Source organism: Hippocampus bargibanti, linkage group LG22, assembly GCF_051943395.1.
Source record: "Hippocampus bargibanti isolate YZ-2025 linkage group LG22, ASM5194339v1, whole genome shotgun sequence".
Classification (NCBI taxonomy): domain Eukaryota; kingdom Metazoa; phylum Chordata; class Actinopteri; order Syngnathiformes; family Syngnathidae; genus Hippocampus; species Hippocampus bargibanti.
Genome location: NC_142755.1, coordinates 2,881,739 through 2,906,814, shown reverse-complemented (window position 1 = coordinate 2,906,814; position 25,076 = coordinate 2,881,739). Strand labels below are relative to the sequence as shown.

General features: G+C 40.2%; 2 protein-coding genes across 3 annotated transcripts in view; both read right to left on the bottom strand.

The window, feature by feature from the left end:
* Positions 1 to 293: 293 nt before the first annotated feature.
* lrguk (leucine-rich repeats and guanylate kinase domain containing) lies at positions 294 to 9,714 on the bottom strand. 2 transcript variants are annotated; one of them, XM_088988671.1, is made up of 20 exons: positions 9,556 to 9,714; positions 9,107 to 9,205; positions 8,953 to 9,034; positions 8,788 to 8,888; positions 8,512 to 8,593; positions 8,316 to 8,440; positions 7,594 to 7,737; positions 7,433 to 7,513; positions 7,269 to 7,355; positions 6,399 to 6,505; positions 5,691 to 5,810; positions 5,309 to 5,405; positions 5,069 to 5,182; positions 4,283 to 4,484; positions 3,509 to 3,583; positions 3,315 to 3,442; positions 3,130 to 3,218; positions 2,550 to 2,671; positions 514 to 554; positions 294 to 431 (listed from the first exon to the last, which is right to left on the bottom strand). In XM_088988671.1, the coding sequence occupies exons 1-19, from the start codon at positions 9,565 to 9,567 to the stop codon at positions 517 to 519; spliced, it is 1,905 nt and encodes a 634-aa protein (XP_088844797.1). In that variant the 5' UTR covers positions 9,568 to 9,714; the 3' UTR covers positions 294 to 431; positions 514 to 516. The 2 variants fall into 2 exon arrangements, 1 of the variants encoding a protein (XP_088844797.1); XR_016113663.1 differs by lacking the exons at positions 294 to 431; positions 514 to 554; positions 2,550 to 2,671 and having other exon boundaries at positions 3,315 to 3,431.
* Positions 9,715 to 10,115: 401 nt separating this feature from the next.
* The window catches only part of exoc4 (exocyst complex component 4), a 52,316-nt gene continuing 37,355 nt past the window's right edge, over positions 10,116 to 25,076 (bottom strand). The window contains exons 16-20 of the mRNA XM_088989240.1: positions 24,509 to 24,687; positions 18,212 to 18,356; positions 15,961 to 16,139; positions 15,731 to 15,890; positions 10,116 to 11,196 (exon numbers count right to left, since the gene is read on the bottom strand). Of these exons, the coding sequence (XP_088845366.1) occupies positions 10,959 to 11,196; positions 15,731 to 15,890; positions 15,961 to 16,139; positions 18,212 to 18,356; positions 24,509 to 24,687 (901 nt within the window). The 3' untranslated portion in view covers positions 10,116 to 10,958. The remainder of the gene's footprint in view (positions 11,197 to 15,730; positions 15,891 to 15,960; positions 16,140 to 18,211; positions 18,357 to 24,508; positions 24,688 to 25,076) is intronic.

Below are 25,076 nucleotides of genomic sequence, written 5' to 3'. Positions count from 1 at the left end.
ATGTTGTTAAAGTGCGATGTATGTATTGTATTTTGTACAGCTGCCCCATTTCAAGCTCCTATAACTCCAGACCCATGTAATTTAGGAATTAACTCTTTTTTTCTCATGATAAATAAAGTCATGACGCAGCATAGAATGTATATGTCGTCCCAAAATTCAATATTCTGTGGGTCCATGAATTCAAGTGATAATGACAAAAACCCTGGTACTGCAGTGGACATTTTTTGCACGTGTGGCAGTGAATGAATTAAAAATTCAAATGAAAATGTGCTTTGTCTTTAAGAAAACATGACGTTATCCTTGCGTGCTGGCCTGGATGTGGCGAGGGCGGCTGGGCGGGATGGGAGGCAAGACGGGTTTGACGCCGGATCCGGGCCGCCTGTCCGAAAGGGGCGTGATGCCAGCCGGCGTTTGCTGCGGCTGCTCGTCACCTACATAAATGATATCGGCGTGATGAGAAAGGAGGTAGAAATCAAGTTGTGATGTGATTTGATGCGCTCTCGGCAGAACCACCTTTCATCGTATCCGCAGAGTGTCTGGAAGATTCTTCGGAGCTGTTAACAAAGATGACATTAAAAAATAAAAAAATGGTAGATGACAAGTGGAAGTTTAAAGGACAACCGACACCTCTGGATAAGTTGTGTCCACAATTTTTAAAATCACTTCAAATGACTTCTACTGAGCGTATTTTCCAAAGATTCCACGGCATATAGCTACAGTTTACGTTTTAAGACTCGCGCTGAATATTCAGGAAGTCTCGTTTTTGAGTTGTGACGATTTCTGACGTGACATCACGGAAGGAACATCCCTGACCGAGAAAGGACACACAATGCATTTTGCGGTACTTTGTTTGGTCTGAAAACTACATATTGATCCGTGTTGATTGGATTGGATGGGATTGGATTGGATTTGCCTTTATTAGTCTCACAGTGGAGAAATTTACATTTCACAGCAGCAAAGTGATGAAACGAATGATGGATGGCAAAATTAGAAGGAAAACAGATAAACAACTATTTGATATTTGCTGACACAAATTCCCAGCAGACAAATCAGCCCATTTCCAACGGCGCTTGGGCGCCATCTTGAGCATTTTCTGGAACGCAAATTGCTGTCATTGACGGCTCGAATTGATATGGGAGGACTCCTTTAATCGATTGCAAACATTTATGCTTTCCTCTTCAGAACTATTTGAATCATATTCATAACTGGATGAGTAACAAGAAAGCATCTTTTCCGAATTTGAAGCCATCGTTTTGATTCTCGAGCAAGGCAAGACGTCTTGGCGTGATGTCACGAACAAGGGGGCGGGACCTTCTGAAACTGGCCACTTCCGGGTTCAATTTTAAGTAGATTTTAGACACTTTAAGTCATTTTTATTGGCATTTGACTAAAAATATCATCTTGCGTGTTTTGGTATTTTAGATGCTATAAAACGTTTTTTTTATGTCAGTTAGGAAACAAAAAAGTGGTGACGGTTTTCCTTTAAGCAGATGAAAGAAGCTGACGAGTTCTAAGCTCCATTTTCGCTTTGTTGCCCGGAAACTAAAAATGTTGGCCCCCCTTGGGACTCAATTATTCGACAGTTACATGATGCGCGGCGACAATACAGTACATGAAGGAGAGACTTGCAAGCTGGGATGCGTCCCGGCTTGCGAAGATGAGTGCTGACAAAGAAGACACGTGTGGAATCCTCTGTGCAAATACTGCAGGGGGGGATGAGCATAACATTTGGGATGGATGACGGCAACAAAGCCACGGGGGCAGAAGAAGAAAGGACGCAATTGTAATTACATTCGGGGTGAGAAAGGACAAGGAAAGAAATGCAAGCCCGCCCTGGGGGATGTTTCTTACATTTAGGTTGCAACCGTTTCAGCATGAGTGACTCATTTTAATTATTTTTCGGCGTGGGAAAAAAAAAAATCTGACTTCACGACTGCATGAGGGAAAATTAAAATTGGCCTCTTTACTGTTGTGGCATATTTGTGTTTATTTCCTTCTTCGATATAGTCAATCCTCAGCTCACAAACATAATTGGTTCCCAGAAAGTGTGTGTAAGGAAAAAAGTTCATCTTCCAAATATTTACTTCCCATAAAAAAAAACATTAAAATGAGAATAATCTGTTCCCAGGTCCCCATAAAATGTAATTTCCTACTAAATAAGCCTTAAAATGACACAAAATATACCTTATTTTATGTATAATAAATGTGCTATTGCATTGTATTTAAAGAAATAAATTGTACAGTATAATAAAGTCATTTTATTTACCTTTGTGATTGTCGTTGATGTAGTTGCCTCTTGATGATATCCGAGCGAAGTTGCCCTGCTTTCTTGGCGATAATACCCTCACTCACACTGTCCCCTGCTAGCTCCTTTTCGTTAATCCAAATCACCAGACGTTTTTCAACCTTTTCTATTGCCTAAGACCGTTGCTTAGACAACACAGAAACACCCTTAGCCACACACACACCCTTAATAGCTTCTTTGTTCTTAAGGATGGTAGCAATGGTCGACTTAGCATACTAGTACTGGGATGCTAAGTCACACAAACCTCGTTCGTGTTTTCCGATGACCTCCTTCTTCTGCTCGACCGTCATTTTCTTTAGTGTCTTCTTCGGCTCAACACTAGCCTGTGGTGGGGTCTTTTTCGGTACACTCGATAACAAACCGTGTCTGCACTCAAAGAAAGGGGGTGATGGAAATTGGTCCGCCCGCCACCGTTGCGCTGTTCGACCGTGTGGTTTGGTTCATCCGCTGAAAACTAGTTCACTCGCGAATTTAATGTTTATGAGGCAAAAAGTTTGTGAGCTGAAGCGTTCATCAACGGAGGTATCACTATATTTTACGGGGGCAATTAAGTCATATTTGAAGCTTTGGATTGTTCATGTTGTCGTTTTTCGGGATTGCGCCGAGTGGAAATTCAACAAGGAGCCCATCGAATTAGCCTCACGGCGAGCTACTTCACGCTCAAGGTCAGGAGGTGCAAACAAGCCATCAAAAAGCAGTTCGGGCAAGTGGGCCCAATCAAGCCAATTTGGGCCCCCCCTTGACCAGAGGGAGGGCAAGGTCTCCAACTTCGCCAGTCAAGTGTGTGGTGCTTCAATAAATAAATACATAAATAAATAAACAACCTTCTGATGAGCCAACTGTAGACCCCCGGACTCTTCCCCACGACCGCCTCCCTCACCGGCTGCTCCCGCTTGCGAAGGGAAACCAGTTCCTGAAAAGGAGAAACATGGATGAGAAATAAAAGATTGATGATTGGCAGATGAGATGCTTCATCGCAGGCTAATTTCTTTTGCAATCGGAAACTCACAGCGGGAGTCTTGCAAGGGTCGAGCTGCCGGCGGCCGTGGGTGCAGGAGTTTCTGTCAAAGGGCTCAAGGGAGGATGAGCGTGACCTTTTCAGCAGCGTGGGAGGCTGCTCCTCTTCCTTATCCATGCCTGAGGTTGGAAAAGATGTTTTTTGGAGCACATCAAACGTTGCAATTGAGAAAAGGTGCCATTTACCTTCTTCCTGGTCTTCAAGCAACAGGTAGTTCTTCACTACTCGCTCCAGCATGTGGTAGGCTCGGTCCCAGTAATCTGCAAAAGGCAGTGGGGATAATTTAGAAGGGGGGTCAGTTGTGTCTGAAAAGGGGCCGAAATTCTAAAATGGTTGGGGCCAGATATAACTAAATTGCTGAAATATACAAAACTGTTTGAAATACACCAAAAAAATATTCATTGGAGCATATTTCTAAATTGCATATAAAAAAACATTATTTGAATAAAAATATTTTTTTCTAATAATAATAAAATAATAATAAATTTAATTTCTAAGCGCCTTTCCAAACTCTCAAGGTCACTTATCAGTCACAGGATATGTTTTTCTGTGGGTGAGCAACGGCAGCCAAATGTACCAGCGTTCACTCAACCCGGAAGTAATTCAAATAGATAGAACGCTAGCTAGCTAGGTAATAGATAGACAGCTGTATAGCTACCCAGCTAGATAGCTAAAAGATAGCCACTTAGATAGCCAGCTTGCCAGCTAGATAGTCAAATAGATAACAAATAGATAGCCAGTTTGACTAGTGTCTACTTTAATAAATTTAGTTGCTTTTAAGATTTCCAACGTGCTACAAAAGCGCTAAAATCCTTCAAATTAGCCACTAAATTCAAATCATTAACAGCAGTTGGCTGAAACAAATTGTCACTACCCTTAAAAAACTCCTGTTATCTCTCATATTGCAACCATCCGACATGTTCGATGTAGATACTGCAATGCACCATGGGTAAATGTACCGCAACGGATGACGTTGTGGAAGAAGCCCGGACGCTCCCTGTTGAAGTTGTCGTACAGCTCGATGCGCGACAAGGTCGCCTCGATCTGGGCCTCGGTGTAGAGGTTTTGACTCCTCAGCATGGCTTTGTAGTTTTCCGCAATGGTGGGGATGACCAGGATGTAGCGGGGTTCAAAGATGCTCTTTTTTAGACTTAACACGCCCTGTGAAGATGGCGGAGGACGGTTGCCGTTATTTTGGCTGCTTTTGGAAAAAACATTATCTTCTTAATATCAACGCTATTCAAAAAACATTTGACCATAAGTTTTACTGTGGGTGAGCAGCGGCAGCCACATGCGCCAACGTTCGCTTCACCCGGACTAACTCAAATATATAGATAGCTAGCTGGCTAAATAGCTAGCTAGTTAGCTAATAGATAGCAAATAGATTGTTAGCTAGCTAGATAGCAAATAGATAGCTAGCTAGGAAGCTATCTAGATAGCTAGTTTGATAGTTAGCTAGATCGATATGAAGCTAGTTAGATAGCAGATAGCTACCAAACTTGGTAGCCAGCCAGCCGGCTGAATAGATAGCCAGCCAGATAGCCAAATAGATAGCCTGTTAGCTAGCTCGATAACTAAAAAAAACAAGTAAAGAAAACTTACGTAAACATACATATACAAATATTAAGCTTTTGGGACCATCTTTGGGTGCTACGAGAGCAGATATTTGTATGATTTTTAAAACATTTTTGTGGTTGGAAAATGAAGATTTTTTTTTTGGGGGGGGGTTCATGTCATCAACTCACCTCCAGCTCCATTTCCACACAGCACGCCAGACCTTCCCAGGCGACGTATTCAACGGCGTCCCTGCTCAAACCGTACTTGTAGCCACCGTACTGGGCGGTTTGGAGGAAAGCCCCCTGAAATTGGATAGCGAGGAGCAGATTTAGTGAACAAAATGGAGGACTTAAAAGCTGCTGAAACATACGATAATGCATTGAAAAGCAGACAAAAGGAAGACGAGCATCACAAGACATCTAACGTACCCCTTGCACGAGTAGCTCAAACTCGTCCTCGCTGACAAAATGGTAGTCGCTTCCGTTCACTTCGCCAAAGTGCGGCTCCCTGGTGGTGTGACTGACCCTGCGTGAAAACGAACCCCCCGACCCCGAAAAAAAATCTGAATCAGAAAACCTTTATTCGTCCCACAATGGGGACAAATGTCAGGCAAATTACAGACTGACAGCAAGCTTTAAGAGCCCTTCGGCAATGTTCAAGAATAGAACACTCATTATAAATTATTTGAAGTTGCATGCGTCTTGTGTTCAGGTTGTGCTTGGTTTGGATTGTGACAACCGAAAACCATTAACTGTGTATCCCTTCAGGGCAAAATGTGCTATCTTACAAAATGAATATGAAGACACTGACCCGTATGCGAAAAAGTCTTCAAAGTCCTCGCAGAGGCGTTGCGCCATTTTTCTTTTTCCGCAACCTCGCGGGCCGGTCAGAACCAGCATTGGGTACGGAGTGTCATCGCTGGGGAGAGTGCTGCATGGACAAAACGATTTTTTTTTAAATGGTGCAGTTTTACTTAACTCATTCAGTGCCAGATAATGTTCAAAAATGTGTTCACTCCAGTGCCAGGGTTTTTGTCACTTGTCACTTGAATTCCAGGACCCACAGAATATTGAGTTTTTGGACTACATAAACATTCAATGTAGCGTAAGACACCGTAGACTCTATTTTTTCATCAGAAAAAAAAGTGTTAATTCCTAAATCATACGGGTCTGGAGTTATATAAGCTTGAAATGAGGGCAGATGTACAAAATACAATGCAAGACAGCTATTTGTTTATATAGCACTTTAACAACAGCTGAAGCTGGAACAAAGCACTAAAATGGAAAAAAATCCCATATAAATTCAGGAATGGCAGTGAATGAGTTAAAATAGAAGCCTAACATGCGGAGTACATAAGTGGAAAGGCAGCAGATAACCAAACAAGGCTTACCGAAAAACAACTGTGGCGAGTTTTTAAAAGATACATAAAGACACGGTGAGCAATGCCGTCATAGCGTGCTTGTCGCTCTTAAACGTAGCCAAAGTTTTTCAAGAGGCTAAAAAAACGGGGATACCAACGTGTCGTAGAGGTGGTGAGGCTGCAACAGCTGATGCATCAGATGGGTCATGTGATCTCTTGCCGCCACCACATCTAGGGGCGGGTCGTACTTGTTGATTGACAGCACCTGGAGTAACGACGAAGAAAAAAAAAGTAATAAAATCCTCAAAATGATTGAATCTTATTAAAGTAAAAGACGGCAAAAAAAAATGGTTGACTGTAGATCGAAGTTAAATATAATTCCATAGCTGTCAAACGGCCATTTTCTGTATGATTTTTGCACATTTTTAGAGGCGTACGGCATACAAGAAAGTTTGTACGGAAAAGGCAAAAATTGCTCAATATAATTTGGAGATTCTCTTTTCGTCATTAAATATTATCAGTCATGTTAATTTTAACTAATATTGCTACTTATTGACTACCGAGAAAAGTCCTTATGAAAAGTCTCCAGAAGAAACAAAAAATCTGAGAAGACAATTTCCGCTCAAGTGGAATTTTATTTTGAAATAAGTTCAATTAAACATTTCACCTTGTGTTGTTTCCCCCGTAATATCATTCATATTTTTATACACATTATCAAAACACAAATTCAAATTCTTATCATTTTTTTGCTGAATTTGTCCACAGCAAAAAAAAGCCTCCAATGCTCTACAACAAACATATTTGATTATTGCTAAAAATGTTGATTTTGATTGTTGTTGAAATGTTGAATGTTGAAATGAAATATTAGACACACGCATGGTTTTTTTTCTCAGTAATTGAGCCATTAGTAAGGTCACGGTGTCTCCCAGGTTGACAGTTATGCAATTTTAATCATACACCTTGAAAATAACATTTTTAAACCATTCTTAGTTGTACATGTATTTTTTTATTAGCTGTTCAAGACAAACCTTCTCTTCTATGGTGATTTTGACTTGATCCAGATGGGTCAGATGTTGAATGAGGAAGACGACCGACAGCCGGAATTCTGGCTTCTCCTAACACGGCAACATATTATTACATAAGAGTCAAAAATGACGTATCATTCTATTTGCAAGGCATTTAAATGAATTACCTGTACAGGATTCCCCAGAAGATTCAATACCCTCAGCAGGGGAAGACATTGAATGTGCTTACATTCGTCAATCTCAGAAATCTGTTTAAAAGAAGAAAAAAAAGTGATTAATATGTCAAAGTATGCAGCGGTGATTTATTTATAGCACTGCACAAAAAAACCTGATTTCTTTCCAGTTTGAGAGAGCAAAGTAGATGGAGGTTCTCCAGGCCAGTGAGACTATTGATTCGGTTCATGGACAAATCCAGATTCTGGATCCTCTTTAGGTTCTCCAAACCTTCCGTGCTTTGCAAATGGTTGCCCCTCTGGATACAAAATGGAGATGTTTAAGATAAAAAAAATGCACTTTATGATTCTCTGTAGTTAAAATTAGAAGCGAGTCCCACTGCTATGTAAATTCTGAAAGATGATGCAGGCCAACAGCTGGCAAGGCGCTAATTCAGCACAAAATGCTACCATTGCTAGATGACATGCTTTGACTAAAGTCATTATCTTGCTCCCTGGCAAGCGTTTGTCGAGCATGCGGCCTGGCAGAGGGCCGCTCTCCGCGTGTCGGAGGAGGGCGGGACGTGCCGCGGGGTAAGTTTGGTTCTCCGCAGAGGGGAGGTGGTGGTTCAGGTGCAGGATGGACCAGCCAGGACCACAACTGATGGGCCATGGAAGCCATGTTGGCCATATGGTATGAATTGTAATGGGAAGAAAAAAAGAGGCTTGGCTAAGAGTATGGTTAATGTAGAAAAATGGATTAAAAAAATAAAACAAAGATAAAAAGAATACAAATACAATTCCATATACAAGATGCATGGATTATAAGCCATGGTCAGCTTTTGAAAGCCTATTATAGTGTGTAAAATCACATCTTGGACTCTGCCAAAGGACTCACCAGGTTGAGTTCTTTAAGCGGAACGTCATCCAGACTGCAGATGCTAGCGATTCTGTTATGCGCCAAACTGAGATATGTCAATTGGCGGCACTTCTGTAAACCGTGTATCCGCGTCAGCCGGTTGTCTGAATAATAGCGAGTCAAGGGCGCTGTGTGTACATGCTTGCATATCAATTTTTGCATGTGACAAGGATACGGTCCAACTCGAGTTTGACGAGCCCCTCGTACGCCGACATGTCCTTCATTTGTGTCAAAATGTTGTAGGAGAAATTGACCTCCTGTAAAAACAGCAGGCAGAGATTGACTAATTCCACTAGGATATTCAATTAGCTTCGCATTCAAGGGCATGGAAAGCCTTTTAAGCATGTTTGGAGTGACGGCAGATGGCATCCCGGCCCATCATGGGGAATAACGTAGGCGCCAGTCAAGGTGCGTCTTCCGCTGTCAAGCTCAAGGTCCTACTTGGCAGTACCTTTAGGTTCTTCGGGGGATCGAAGCCAAAAAAATCTGAGATTGCATTGTGAGATGCATCCAGGATGACGAGGAAGGGCATGTGGCTAACACAGGATAGATCTAGAGCATGGAGAAAATTATGAATAAAACTGCCATCCCAAAAATATTCCTTTATTGCAATTACCGGTAATTCTGTTGTTTGACAGCTCCAGCTTTTGTAGGTGAACATAATTAGACAGGACGGAGATGTCGCTCAGCCTGAGACCCTGGTCAAAAAAGAAATACGTGAAAACTCACCTGATAATTGTCATTGACGTGATGTAAAAAACACATCTTACGGGTAGCGCCACGTGGTAGTATGGATGCTGAAGTCCAGTGTTGAAGCGTGCAAGCCGGGCCACACAGCTCGACACCAAGCCAGCACCTAAAACTACACCCTGTGAGCAGAAATAACGAACAATAAAATGTGTACACAGCTCCCTTATAATAAATATACGTTAAGATAAGAAACGGAAGTACACTTGAGACTTCAAATAATAATAAATATGCACCAATTGTTAAATTCTAAGTACAAAATGGAGCATCTTGGTCAAGTCATTGCATTACATTATATTGTGGGTGTGCAATTATACCGGGCGTGCAACATATTAAAAGTACACTACAATAAATTATATCTCTTGCAATATTACCAATGCACATAGCTCCCAAATCACTTTTAGCTCGGAATGAATCTAAGTGGAAAAAGCACATATAAGGGCAAATTTTCTCCGTTTAAAGTCACACTTACACGTTCCGCCATGTCTACACACCTGGTTGTCACTTCTAAAGTCGCTCAGCTTAATTATTGGTTGGCGTTCGCAATTATGAAATGACGAAAAGTCGTCAAAAATGACACCAGACGGTGCCGTGGTGACGCAATGCAGCTAGCTGTCTAGCAATTAGCACACTAAGGCTTTCTGCTGTGTACATAGCAACGCGTATAGAGACGACGACGGAGAACGGATTTCTGGGTAATGTAGTTTTGTATTTACAGCCGCTGGAACTATACTCGCGGCGAAACAGTGGAAAACTCACTTTAAAACGAAGGGAAAGCACAAAACTAGAAGTCACACTAATTACCCGTAAGTTGAGACGAATGACAAAACAAAAAAAAACACGTTTTTGTTGTTAGTAAGGCGAGAAAGGACACATTTGAAACACTCGTTGTGTGGCGAACAGTCCTCTTCCGGGTGTGAAGCAATGACATCTAATCACATGACGAGATGACACATTCACACGAGTCAAATATTCAACAAATTAATGTCAAAATGTGTTATATTTAAACTAGTAACGATGCAGTTAGACATATTTCATTCATATAATTATTTATTTTGTTTTTGAAAATGTCAACTTTTCCTTGTAAATAAATCAAAATGGAGGCTGCGCAAAGACACCATACAAAATTCATGTGAATGTTTGTGTCGTCTTAGCATTTAGATCAATCATGAGACAAACAAGCCTGATCAGCAGTGGTGCATGTTGACTTTTCTGCATTAAAAAATTGTGCGGAAATTAAGTGTGATAAATGCATAAAAAGCAAATAAAGCATAAGTGTTGACATGTTTTAGTGCCTATCGCGGACAATCATGCTCAAGTTTCCCATGTATTGAAGTGCAGCAAGTAGCAGTTTTTTAAACATTTACGGCAAAATTTCGCCAAATCCATCCAAGGGGAACCCGCAGCTGTTTTCCCATCGGGCGCAAGTGTCAATATGATAGATTGTGTTGGGCCAGTGAGGTATTGACAAAGCCTTCTTCCTCCTTCTGCTCTTGTCAAGTACTCCTTTCCAAGTTAATGAAGCTTGAAGAGAAAGTTTCAAATGTAATATTTGGAACATGATTATGTCCATCACAGACACACACATATATAAAAAAAGATCCCTTTCTGTTCGAGGTCAAGTCCAACCGTCCAACCTCATCATTATTTTCTCTCGGATGCCACTATTTTTTAGTTTACTGGTAAACTAAACAACCAATCAATGGCATTACCATTGGGAAAGATGATTTGAGAGACTAAATTCAACTGTCAAGGCATCAAATGAAAACAATTGCTCCAGTGCTGAAGAGGACGAGTGAGGGCGATGGAAAGCAGCAGTTTTGTTGCCTGTAATATGAAAAATCAGATGATTCAGGCCTGAAATTTAGCGTCAGATCACACAGTGGTGATCTTTTTGTCTTTGCTGGCTTGCTTAATGGCGGCCTGCTCGCATACGATCTCTTTAAGTCGCTGCAGACGCGTGTTTTGGGTGCTTAAGTCGCCCACGCCCGTTTGACTGCGATGGAGCAGCGACAAGGCGTTGATGTACTCCAGTTCCGTGTAACGGACTCCTTGGTCCACGACCAAGTGGAGGAGTTCATCGGCCGAGTTGTACAGCATTTCGTAGTACTGCCTAGAGAGGACAGAAAATGGGAAATGAATGGTTTTGAGGTCTAGAATTAGGCAGTGGAATAACATAAAATACATACATAAACAAATAAAACAACAAAACAAATATACTTCACACTTTTAATGAAATGCGGTTGTCAGAGTGAGTAGTGAGTAGCGCACGACTAGCGTTGCATTTAAAGGTCGCAATGAAAATCAATAACGCTGCGACAAGGAACATGCGACTACACTCTAATAACCGTTCGAGAAATTGAACAGGAAGTCAGCCATTTTACTTGATATGGATACAGATGATTATTTGCAGGAATTGCAATCTCCTTACCCGATACTTTTGCGGAAACACAAAACTAGCCATACAGGCTATAATAGTAATAAATAATAATAATGGCCAGCTCGACTTACGACCACCCGTACTTACGACCACGACCTCCAGACCCTATTTTTAAAAATTTTAATTCTACACCTGGCACTGCAACACGCTAGCAGGCCAGCAACGCATACAATTTTGGCCAGCCAGCATCTCACTCTCGTACAGCGATCGACCGTGTGATGGCACCAGAGGGGAGGCACCCCCGAGTCTCTAGTCAACATTTTGAATGAGTTGCAACTTATGACCATTTCGACTTACGGCCGTTTGGTCGGAACGGAACTCTGTCGTAAGTCGGATGTTACCTGTAATAATAATATATTTTAATTATAAGCACCTTTCTATACTATGTGTAAATGTTAGAGAAGAAGACAGCTACACTTGCTCAGGAAGCTGCTGTAATATTCATCATTCTTTGCAGAGGATAAAGAATGCATGTCTATGAATCCTGTTGCTGCTCTCCATGGCTTCGCAAAGTGTTACAAAATGCTACTTTTGTCATACTTGTCTTGAATTCTCTTTGCTCTATGTTTGATTGGGACGATATTATTAAACTAGGGGTACTTGCGCCTTTCCAGTATTTTTTTTTCCTGCGGTGTAATTTACATCCCAATCTAAATGAACAACCCCTCACTCAAAGATGAATATGAAGTCACTTTTCAAATGTGTGAACGCCACCAGAGCTCAAGTGTGAAGAAGAAGAAGAACGTTCACAATTCATTTGCAGCCGGAGTAATGAATGAGTGAAAAGGCCATTGCAGGCTGCCTCTGTCAGCGCCTTTGCTGTCGCACATTAGTCAGGCTGGGGAGGGAGTCACGGAAGAAGGGGGTGAAGGTGGTGTGGGGATGAAGGGGAGGATGGATGGGGCCGCCGGCCGTGAGCCTCTCCATCAGCCACAACCACAACATACGACTGGAGTGATGAGTCTGCTTCGCCTCACAGTGCAGCCATGCACAGTTTGAAAAACGAGCATCCAAACAAGGGGGCCTAAAATCATCGTGTTTACAACACATACCACAAAAGAACCCCCCCCCCCCCAAAAAAAAAAAAAAAACCACCTCAACACTAAAATGTAAGAAATCTGTAAAGGTTAGCAAAAGCCCTGATGCCTATGCTATTATGTTAGCACATCTATAGCGTTTTGCATTGCCTTTTAGCATCAAGCTAATTGGTCTTTATAGCCAAAGCTATGCGGTGTTTTAAATTTCACAATATGCAATTAGTGTATTTTCTGGAATATAAGGCGCACCTTCAACGGATGACATATTTGAAAATGTTTTCCATACAGAAATGGTCTTGATAGCAAAAGTTATGTGGTTGTTTAAATTTCACAATATGGAATTTCCATATTTTTTATGCAATTAGCGTATTTTCTGGAATACCAGGCAACTTCAACAAATGACATATTAAAAACCTTTTTCCATACATAAAGTGCACGGCATTATCAGGGGGCAACTTCAATGAATGACATATTTGAAAACATTATAACGCCTTATATTGCATAAAATACAATAATTGTATTTTTTTGCTAAACATACTTTGTTTTAATTTTGGGTTTATTAGTTTTAGTGTTAGTTTTTTGTGTTTTTTTTCTTCTAATTTAATTTTGACTTGTGTCATTCAACTTGACTGAAATGTTATGAGTTCTTTGTTTTACTTTTTTACAATGTACTTTGTTTTTATTAGTTTTGGCATTTTCTTTTAGGTGCGCCTTATAGTGTAGAAAATACGGTATTTTTATTTTATGATGAAACTGAGTGAAATCCTATGAAAACAATGAGTAATCAATCAGATATCGTTTCATGCGGGAGAGACTAATTGCTTGTTTATCTTTGTTGCGTTGAAAATAATAATCACATTGGTTTTCAAAATCGCTCTTTGATAGCCGCTAGCGGCTAACGACTAGCTGCATTTTTTGCAATTCCTTTGGATTACGCTTGATGTTTTAAAGTTAGCTGGTTTGCAAACAAGGAGGCAAACGGACAGAAAAACGGGGGCTAGGCGGGTGTGGTGGGGTGTACAGAAAGAAAAGTGTGACAGGGAGCCAAGGCAGACGACGATGAAAATGACAGTGCGCCGCAGCCGATGCCCCTAAATACAAACAGTTTTATCTGTTGACACCTCACTAGGTTCTGACACGCCTGTCAAGCGTACTTATTACCACAGGGCTCTCCACCAGAGACTCTGCTCAGCACTTTGGCTTATTTTGCCACAATGGCGCACGTCCCCGAGGGTAGTTGTTTCCTCAAAGATGGCAGGTTGGGAAAACAGCCTGTCAAACTGGTGTTAGTCGAGCTCGGGGTGGGCGATGACGGGACCTTTCTATCGGAGATGAATAGTGTTTAGGACTGCGGGGTGGAACACAGATGAGGGCTTGAACCAAAGCGTGACGGCGAATGTCAAAACATCTTTTTTCCCACCCTTCACTCGTTTAAAAAATCTGTGTTAAGATGTGAAAAATCCTCTGGGATGGATACGTTGATGCCGCGGCTTGGAATTGAAGCGGATTGACAAAACGATGTCTTTTCGTCAATGGATGCTACAGCTTCGTGTTTGCTTTTAACATTTTAGCTTGTAGCAAAGGTGCACATTCCAACATGAGGTCCCTGGTCGACTGGTGAAAAGGATGCTTTGATCCTCTCATCCTTCATCTAGACCTGCTTCATACAGCAAAGAGGGTGCAGAAAGTGCTTGAAAGATTGATTGACGGTGTCTTTGAGTTGTCACATTGTTATTTGTTGTTATTGTTTTGAAATCAAGATGGTGCCGCAAGAGTGTCTGCCTTGACAGTAGCTCCTGTATTTTGTTTTTCTACTTCTTCCTTTCCTTTCCTCTTCCTTCCATAACTTTGCTGCTGTGAAATGTAAATTCATCCACTGCGAGACTAATAAAGGCAAATCCAATCCAATCCAATCCAAACTGGATTTAAAAGCAGCTACTGCTCATTAGTTGGCATTGACTGGACACTCCAGCGCCAGGAGGGCAAGAAACATGAATTCATTTAAATAATCGAGAACAGTTACGACGGCTTATAATAACTTTCACACATCCGTAGCGGCACCAAGAGTGAAAAGTGGAGACCCTGCAGTTTTCGTACTCAACCACATGGGGGCAATGTATCAACACGTCACAGTTTTCGTGTGTTTTTGGGTGTATGTATTCTTCATGCGTTCTGCAGTGCTGGCTGCTGGGCTTGGGCTCAGTTTTTAACTCAGATCAATGCTTATTACTGTGCCCTTGTCCAGTTCTCTCCTTCGCTCTGACTGGCAGTCTCCTTCCCCCCTACCCCAAACGGAGGCAGAAAAACAGCACGACCTCAACACACATAAAACACACACAGACACATGCATGCAGAGCACATGTGTGTACATAGCGGAGCATCTGCTGTGTCTCACAAAAGCATTCTTCCGGAAAAAAAATAAAAGCAAATAAAAAAATGTGACTGCCTCAAGTGTGAGACAGGGATTGAAAAGGGTCAGATTATTAGTAGGTACATCATCCATGTGAGCCCAATGGGTGTTTCATTGAAAAAGAGTTAATTCCTAAATGATGTGGGTCTGAAGTTATATGAGGTTGAAATGAGGGTGGCTGTCTAAAATACAATGCAATACAGGTAACATCCGACTTACGACCGAGTTCCGTTCTGACTAAACGGTCGTAAATCAAAATGGTCGTAAATCGAAATCCATTCAAAATGTTGAATAGAGACTCGGAGGCTAAATGACTCGCATTTTCTGGGTGCTACATTGCTGTCATTGACGGCTGGAATTGACATGGGAGGACTCCTTTAATCGATTGCAAACATTTATGCTTTCCTCTACAGAACTATTTGAATCATATTCATAACTGGATAAATAACAAGAAAGCATCTTCTCCCAATCTGAAGCCATTGTTTTGATTCTCGAGCAAGGCAAGACGTCTTGGCGTGACATCACGAACAAGGGGGCGGGGCCTTCTGAAACTGGCCACTTCCGGGTTCAATTTGAAGTCGTTTTTGGACACTTTAAGTCATTTTTATGGGTGTTTTGCATTTGACTAAAAATATCATCCTGCGTATTTTGGGTATTTTAGATGCTATAAAACGTTTTTCTGATGTCAGTTAGGAATCAAAAAAATGGTGTCGGTTGTCCTTTAAACAAAAAAAAAAAAATATGGAGAAGAAAGGAATACCGGGCAAAATCCAGATCAGCCTCCCTGGACATGGTGATGTTAGTGAGGTTCTGCTGTAGCACGAAAATATTCCGGCACATTTTCTTGATGCCGGATTCGCTGATTCTTTTGAAGTATTGGGCGCCGTTGATGAGGATGCAGGAGATCAGGTGGCCTAGACCTTTTTTTGGGGACAACCACACACAACTGTGACCTCAATCATTCGTTGCGTTCTATCATATTGGATTTACCTTCAAAGATGTACTGGAACTTATGCTGCTGCAAGGCAGCCGCCATGGCTTCATCGATGGCCGAGATGTCTTTGTTGAGCTTGACCACCAACGGGTCGTAGTCCATGCTCTCCACGTTAGCGACGATGGCGTAGTTGCCCTGTTTGGTTAGCGGGATCAGGTAGTGGAAGCAGTGCACTCTGCATGGAAAACAGACAAACGGAGGTGAAAACATGGCAGATGACAAAATCCTGTAAACAAAGTCAGGCAGGCTTTAAAACACACCCTTTGCTTCCCCTCAGGTACCCATAGCACTCTGTTGGGTTCAAAAGCATTTAATTGTGTAGGAATGCAAAGCTTTCGTCTCGACAAACGCAACTTCATTCCTCATTCATTTGATCTGTTTCAGCTCCAAGTGATGGGGAGGGGGTCATTTTTATGTATTTATTTTTTGGGTGATTGCCGCTGGTAAATATAGTGAGTAAATAATGTCAATAAAGAGGAAATACGCAGTTGGGAGGTTAACGTATTCACTGCCAGTTGATGTGCAAAAATGTGACCATTAATTAATACTACAACAAATAAAAACTGAAGATATTTGATGAAAGAAAAAAAACTAATATTAATACTAAAATTAATACTAACACTGACAAAAACACAACATATTAGAAGGAAGAAAAAACTACAATACTAAAACTAAAAAACGGAAAAAACATTAGAAGAAAGAAAAAAACAACAATACTAAAAAAACTGCAAAAACACAACATATTTGAAGAATAAAAACTAAAATTAACACTACAACAAATATAAAGTGAAAAAACAACGTATTTGAAGAAACAAATAAAAAATTAAACACTACAATAAAAAAAATACTACAACAAATAAAAATTAAACAGACACAACATATTTGAAGAAAGAATAAAAACTACAATTAATATTACAACAAATAAAACTGAACAAACAACAACAAAAGAATCCATATGGTTCATAAAGAAGCCCACATCAAGAAACAATAGATTACGTTCGCCTTCTCTGACCCCCCCCCCCCCCCCCCCCCACTTTCTTCTTCACGGCTTCATTTAACTGGTACAACTATCGGGGGAAATTCTGCGGATGAGGGGAGCCAATGGAGTGTAGCGTATTGCAGCGTGCACGCCTGCGGCTGGCTGGGTGGGTGGACTTTTTTTTTGTTTTCCTCCCATCCCTTTTTCTGACTGAACATTGTTGCAGGAAGTGGCTTGATGGGGTGCTATTAAGAGCGGAGGAGGGGGGGGGGTGCTATGGTGTGGTAAATTAACTCGGATATTATAAGAGATTGAAAACACCTACGCCGGATGGGACAAATAGTTCGTCCTTTGCTCCCACTCGGTAAGCGTTGTCATTGAGGTTGAGGAACAAACTTCACGCGGGGGGTGGTGTTTTGCAGTTGCTTTGTGCAAAAGGCATCAAAATGAAAAAAAAGAAAAACATGGAAAAAACGGATGTAGAAATATTAAAAAGGATGAAAAATTATTTATGACCAATATATTTTTTAATCAATTTTTGTATTAATTTTTGGGGTAAATTTGGTCCCCAAAAATAAAACATGTTCGTAGTGACTGATTCAATTTTCAAATGTATTATGAAAAAAATGAAATGGTAATTTTGACAATTTTGAAAACAGTTTTAGAATTCAAACAATTGAAAAAAAGCAACCATTAATGGAAAAATTTAAATGGAAAAAGATGCGATCTTTAGAATTTAAAAAATATATTTTAACATAAAATATATAAAAAATATAAAAATTAAAATTGTACTTTTTTTGTTTACTTTGTAAAGTGCATGCAATACATTTGATGCCATGTATAATAGAATCAGAATACCTTTATTCGTCCCATTGCGGGACGAATAAAGGTATTCTGATTCTGATTCTAATGTAGCATATTGACAATTTTAACACATGTTAACATTTTTAATTAAAATGTATAGGAGAGAAAAATTATAAAAACTAAATAATATAATTAAAAAAAAATAAATGACAATTAAAAAATATATATTTTTTAAATGTGAAAATGTGATGCTTTTTAAAGACCACACTGAAAAAAAATAAACATGTGGCATGATTGTGCAATCCACGCGTACCTGATTTCCAGGTGCAACGTGAGACAAATTAAAAATTATAGAAGGGGGAAAAATAAATAACATAAAAAAATCAATAAAAAGATACAATAAAAATAATAAACGTAAAAAAAATGTTAAAAACGTGCGCCGTGATTGCGCAATCCACGTGTACCTGACTTCCAGGTGCAACGTGAGCAGACAGCGGTTAGCAATATCCTGGAAGCCCCTGCACAGGTCACCGAGGGTCTGCAGGATCTGCTCCCGATTGCGCCCGCCATCACCCATGGCCTGGCTGTCGATCGAGCACTGAGCCAAACCTGCACAGAAGGGGGTTGCAAAATGAGCGTGACACCCAACTTCAGGTTGCGTCCTTCAGTTTGCCTTTGCACTTTTTTTTGGCCGCTTGTGCTGAGGCGGCAGGAGTGCGTGTCGGCGCACTGCGGAGTTAGCCACACAAAGGATCTATGTGTGGATGTGAGTGTTAAAAAAGCAGGTAGAGGGGTGTGAAGCGAGCATGAAAGCATGATGAGTGTGTATAAATTCAACCCGGTGTAGATCAATGATCGTAAATTGGCGAACGGGGGTGAGAAATTGGCCCCGTCACTCATCTGTAAGTCTATTTGGTCAATGAGGCGAGCGCGTGCGACGTCGGGTTGGGAGAATGCAGGGGTCGGCGATCGATGTGCCGCAGTCGCGCGGCCAACTCCCCTGCTACGCTTGGCGCCTCTGCGAAGGTCACGCATGAATGCTAACCGCCGCACGCACCTCCATTTACCGCCGCCACGTAAAGAGAAAAAAGTTGAATCAAATCAGAAAAAAATACATGATGTGGATTGCATCCTAAATATTTGATGAAATTATTTTGAAGAAAATAAACACACGTTAAAATGACCTCATTCACTGCCAGATGGACAAAAATGTTAATTCCTAAATAATATGGGTCTGGAGTTATATGAGCTTGAAATGAGGGCAGCTGTCCAAAATACAATGTCATACATACATATTGGTTTACGGAGCGCTTTTACAACAGCTGAAGCTGGAACAAAATGCTAACATGGAAAGAAGCGAAATGCTGCCCCCTTGTGGAAGGGAAAAACATTGTCAGAGCATGAAAAAACGTCGGGAATGGCGCTCTACATGATACAGTAAAGTCTCGGTATATCGATATCGGTTATATCGATAGTACTGCTTATTACGATACTATTTCTATGAACGCAAGTAGAAAATTTACATGCCGCAGGATCGGATATATCGATAGTCCGGTTATATCGATATATTTTCAGACTCGCGAAAATATCGATATAACTAGACTTTACTGTATTTTCAATTCCCAAATAAATTTGTGAATGGCAGTGAATGAGTTAGAACAAAAAAGAATCACAAAAAAATAGAATATAAATTATTGCATTAAATAAAAAAAAGATCATAAATCCCCAAAATAAAAATATTTTTCAATATATTTTTTTTTGATGATTGCTTTTTCCTTCCATGTAATTCTTTTCCTATATAAAAATAATTCCATATATATATGTATATATTTTTATAGCATTTATTTTATGGAATATCTATCTCTCTCTCTCTCTCTCTCTATATATATATATATATATATATATATATATATATATATATATATATATATATGCAATGGAATTATTTGGAGGAGAAAAAAATCATCAAGGTCATCAGATATTTGGTGCATATGCATTTAGTGCACATGAGTTCAAGCTCTCTTATCTCCCTCGCGACATGATTTGACAACAATCGTCGTCTTTCCGCCATAACCTTGACTGTGTACTTTTCCTGCACGTCCATTAAAACAAGCACACTTTGTGACTAAAAATCCACATTGCTATTCCGAATAGATTTCCGACCTGGAGGGGTGTGTGCAACAGGAGATGATAGTGTTGTTTGTACCAGCTGAAAAAAAAACCTCATAGAAATGCCTTGCAGAGATTTTGAGGGGGGAAATCCCCAAACTGGTGAAGACATAGCGTGTCGTACTTTCTCAACCTACTCAGCGGACGCCGTTCAGATGCTGCGCTCGTTTCTACCAGGGGCGACAAAATAATTAATAACTCTCCTCCCGCCCCTCTTCTTCGCTTACTTACTCCGTCGTCCGTTCGCTCATGAATCATTCATGGCGTGCTGCGCCCCTGCGGCTTGCTCTTCTTTGCTCCATCTTCCCACAAAAGAATGTTGGTCAGCGCTCGGGAGGCTCAGAGGAGATGAAGTTCTTCCCATTCCTGATTCCTCTCGTTCATTATGCACTTTTTTTTTATCTGCAGGCGTGACGTCAAAAGGTTCCTCGGGCCAGGCGTCTTCCACTCCTAACAATCTGATAAATTGACCGTGGGGAGTCCCGACCTAAATCCAATCACGGGGAGTCAATTAACGCCCTCCCCTGTTGAAATCACGCCGCACCACACTCTTGTTATTGGCTCGCCTCATTACGGACGGCGAGAGGGACTGATATCAAAGCGACCGACAGGAGTAGATATCCGCTCTTCGTTTCTCTCGCAAATAATCCGTGCTAGTTAAATGACAACCGACGCGTCCGGAAAAGTTGTGTCCATTAATTTGTAAAAATGGCTTCAAATGACTTCTACTGAGCGTATTTTACAAAGATTCCACCCCATATAGCTATATTTTAGGTTTTAAGACTTGCGCTGAATATTCAGGAAGTCTTGTTTTTGAGTTGGTGACGAGTCCGTACGTGACGTCACTAAAGGACCGCCCTTGACCGTAAAAAAGACGCATTGTAGCGGTCCTTCCAACACGTCAATGTATTTTGCTGTACTTGTTTGGTCTGGGGACCTCGTGTCGCACCCAAAAGCCGCCAGAAGGCCAGAAGAGGGCGTCCAAGCGCCGTATAAGGAATTTATCAGCCTGTGGAAACGGAGGTGGCCACTGAAGGTCGCCATTTTGTGCCTCTTTTTTTGGGTGAGAGATATCCCCCCAATGTTGCCTCAAAATGGCACAAATAAATCATTTAATCGATTGCAAACATGTATGCTTTCCTCTTCAGAACTATTTGAATCATATTCATAACTGGATGTGTAACAAGAAAGCATATTCTGCGAATCTGAAGCCAATGTTTTGATTCACTAGCAATGCTAGCAATGAAAATGCCCAATTCACAGCTCCATTTTTTGCAGATTTTGGACACTTTAAGTCATTTTTATGGATGTTTTGCATTTGACTAAAAATATCATACTGAGTGTTTTGGGTATTTTAGATGCTATAAAACGTTTTTCTGATTAAAAAACAAAAAAGTGACGTCGGTTGTCCTTTAAATAACCAGAAAATCCTTCCACGCAAAATAAAAGAACACTGAAAAAGGCTTTATCTTCCATATGTCTTGAGATACATTCATACAGCTGTTTGCCTCGCTTATGGAATTGGACTCGCAAGTAGGCCCGTATTTGCGCAATGCCGGAGGTTCATTTAAAGTAACCCTAATGGGGATTGTCACGTCTTTACAGTACAAACTGAAGGCTCGGACTATACGGGAGTTCTCGCCTGGCGAGGAACTCTGCAATTACGCCGATAAGAATCCCCCTCAAACATGCGACGGACTGGAGATGGCGGATGAATAGGAATATTGTGGTTGTTCAGTGCCGGTTGCATACAAATGGGTTCCTCGCACAATAATTCCCCTCCAAATAATTCCATAAAATACACATGAAATGTCCAGGAAATATATGTATTATTTGAAGGAATTATTGGAAGGAAAAAAATTATGGCAGGAAAAAAAAATCATCAAGAAAAAAAACTAGATTCCTCATGAAATATGAAAAAAATAATAATGTAATGTAAAAATTATTAATATTAAAAATTATTTTTATTTTAGGGATTTAATGTTAATAATTTTTTTTCTTGATGATTGTTTTTTCTTCATGTGATGTTTTTTTCCTCCAAATAATTCCAGAAAATATTATACATTTTTATGGACATTTCATTCATTTTATGAAATTATGTGGAGGGGAAAAAAAATCAAAGAAAAAAATATCAATAAAAAGAAATAATATTAATCGTAATATATACCTGTATATATGTTTTCCTCTGTGATTATTTTTTTTCCTTCCATGTATTTTTATCCCCCAAATAATTGATGATTTTGTTTTTCCTTCCATGCATTTTTTTTCTTCAAAATAATTGCATAAAATAATATACATATTTAATGGACATCTCATTTATCTTATGGAATTATTTGGAGGGGAGAAAATGTTAAAGGAAAAAAAAAGTACATTTATACCCAAATAATTCCATAAAATAAAAGAGATCAAATGTCCATAAAATATATATCATTTTATGGAATTATTTGAAGGGAAAAAAATACAAGTAAGGAAAAGAAATCATGAAAAAAAAAAAATATTCCTTGTGCAATTATTATTTTTGCATTTAGTTTAAATTAGGACGCTATTAGCGCTAGCCAGGATGAGGCTACTACAAGAAAACATGAAAATATTAAAAGTTAAATTTTATATAGTTAAAAATTATATTTCTAATTTTACCCCCATTAACAATAATAATAGTATTTCATTTATAAGCGCCTTTCAAAACTCTCAAGGTCACTTTAATGTCACAGGATAGGTTTTTCTATATTTTAGCATTGATACTGTGTTGTTACAGCCTCCAAATTGATTGCATGACGAATTGAAACATTTTCTGCCTTTGTTGTCATCACGTAGCCAAGTTGACGCCGCGACAAGATGGCTGATAAGCGTCTTTTTTTTTTTCAAATGCAAATTCCGTCGATTGTCATCTGCGACCTTTTTAGCACACAAAGTCACAGCCTCAACGCCGCGCCGGGGTGAACATTCCTCAGCTCGGTCGACTAAAACCAAACAGGAAATGCGCTCAAGATGATGACAGAGGGCATCAAAGGAATATGGAAGATATTAAAAAAAATGTTAAAAAAAAGATGGAAAGGAAAATGAGTTGTTCATACCTGACTGCGCTTGTAATATAAAATCCAATTTGGAGACGCATGGACGGGATAAGATAAGGTTAGGTCCCTTTTCTTCCACCTCGGTCGCCTTTCGCATACACATCAACGCGCTCTTGTGGACATGCACACCTGCTACTTCATCAGTTTGGCAAACACTAAATAATGAACAATGCACGTGTAGTCCCGGGCATGATAAGTAAGTTCCCTTTAACTTCACACACACACACACACACACACACACACACACACACACACACACACATTAATGGCAATTACCTTATTTTCTGGAATATAAGGCGCACCTTCAACGAATGACATATTTAAAAACCGTTTCCATACATCAGGTGCACCGCATTGTAAGGGGCACCTTCAATGAATGACATATTTCAAATCATTTTCCATACATAAGGCGCACCGGATATTTTCTCTTCGGTGCGCCTTATAGTGCAGAAAATAATTTGCCCGGTCCTCTTCTTGCAAACACTTTTGAAACGGCGAACGTGAGGAATGGCGAGCAACTCCGAATTAGCGGGTTAGCGACTATGTGAATAAAAAAGGTGTAAAGGTGATGACGCTGCATATACTTTCCAAGTTGTGATTACCCGCTTTCATATGCTAGAGTTCATTTAGCTGGCTATGTATTTGCTATCTATTAGCGAATTGGCCGGCTAGTTCGCTGTCTGGCTGGCTATCTATTAGTTATATAGCTAGTTGTCTAGAGTTCTATCTATTAGCTACCTAGCTTTCTATGCATTTAAGTTACTTCTGGGTTGAGTGAACCCTGGCACGTGTGGCTGCCGCTGCTCACCCACAGAAAAACAGCTCCTGTGACTGAAAAGTGACCTTGAAAGTTTTGAAAAGTGCTTATGAATGAAATGTATCATTATCATTATCATTATCATTATTATTATCATTATTATCGTTATTATAGTTATTATAATTATTACCATGATTACCATTACCATCATCATCATTATTATTATATTATTATGAGAGAAGAAGATTAATATTATCGTTATCGTTACTATCATTATTGTCGTTATGTTCATTATTTTCATTATTGTCATTATTTTCATTATTACCATTATTACCATTACCATTATTTTTATTATTATTATTATTAAAACAATAAAGACTGTCTGCTGCCAGTACAATGAACCAAAATAGGAGACTAGTTAAGCAGCAGCTTACAGCAGTCGTGGAAATAGGAGAAAAAAAGGCAGCAAAGTCAGTGCTATCAGCTAGCAACAGGCAGCACCGGGGGCTTGGGGGTCTTTTCACCGCTGCAGGTGACTGCAACTGACAAATCTGAAGTCTGCGCCGTGCAGATTTCACAAGTTTTTGCAAAAAAAAAAAAACAGATGTATCATCATTTCTCAACAGTGACATTTGCCTGCCAAGCTTGTCCAACCCCCCCTGCGGGCGCCGCTAAGTGACTTAGCGCTTGGCTAATAACAAGCGGAAGAGAATGAATGATGTGTGAAAAAAAAGAGGGTGCCGGCGGCTAGCTCTACTCACCGGAACCCGCAGGCAGGCTAGCGAAAAAGGCCTTGAGGCGGGCGGCCAGCCACTCCATGCTTTCGTGGAGGTTGGCCAGAGATTTGAGATCGCTAACGTCGCGCAGTATCTCGTTATCGGGGATGAGCTTGTCGCCGAGGTTGCCCGTCAGCACCTCCGACTCCTTGGCAAACGCCGCCCTGTGACATGGGTGTGAATGAATTGTATTTTGGACATCTGCCCCCATTTCAAGCTCAGATAGCTCCAGATCTGTATAAGTTAGGAATTAACTCTTTTTTTCTGATGAAAAATTAGAGTATAAGGTTTCTAATGCTGCATTGAGTGTTTATATAGTCCTAAAATTCAATATTCTGTGGGACGTGCAATTTGAGTGAGAATGACAAAAACACTGGCACTCGAGTGGACACATTTTTGCACATCGCCTGGCAGTGAATGAGTTAACATGTATTTTTACCTTTTGCTGACTTTTTACGATTTTATTTTTTGGAGTTTGAATTTGTCAAATGTGTTGTGTTTCTTCAGTTTTTATTAGTTGTAGTATTAATTTCCGTATTGTAGTTTTTTTTGT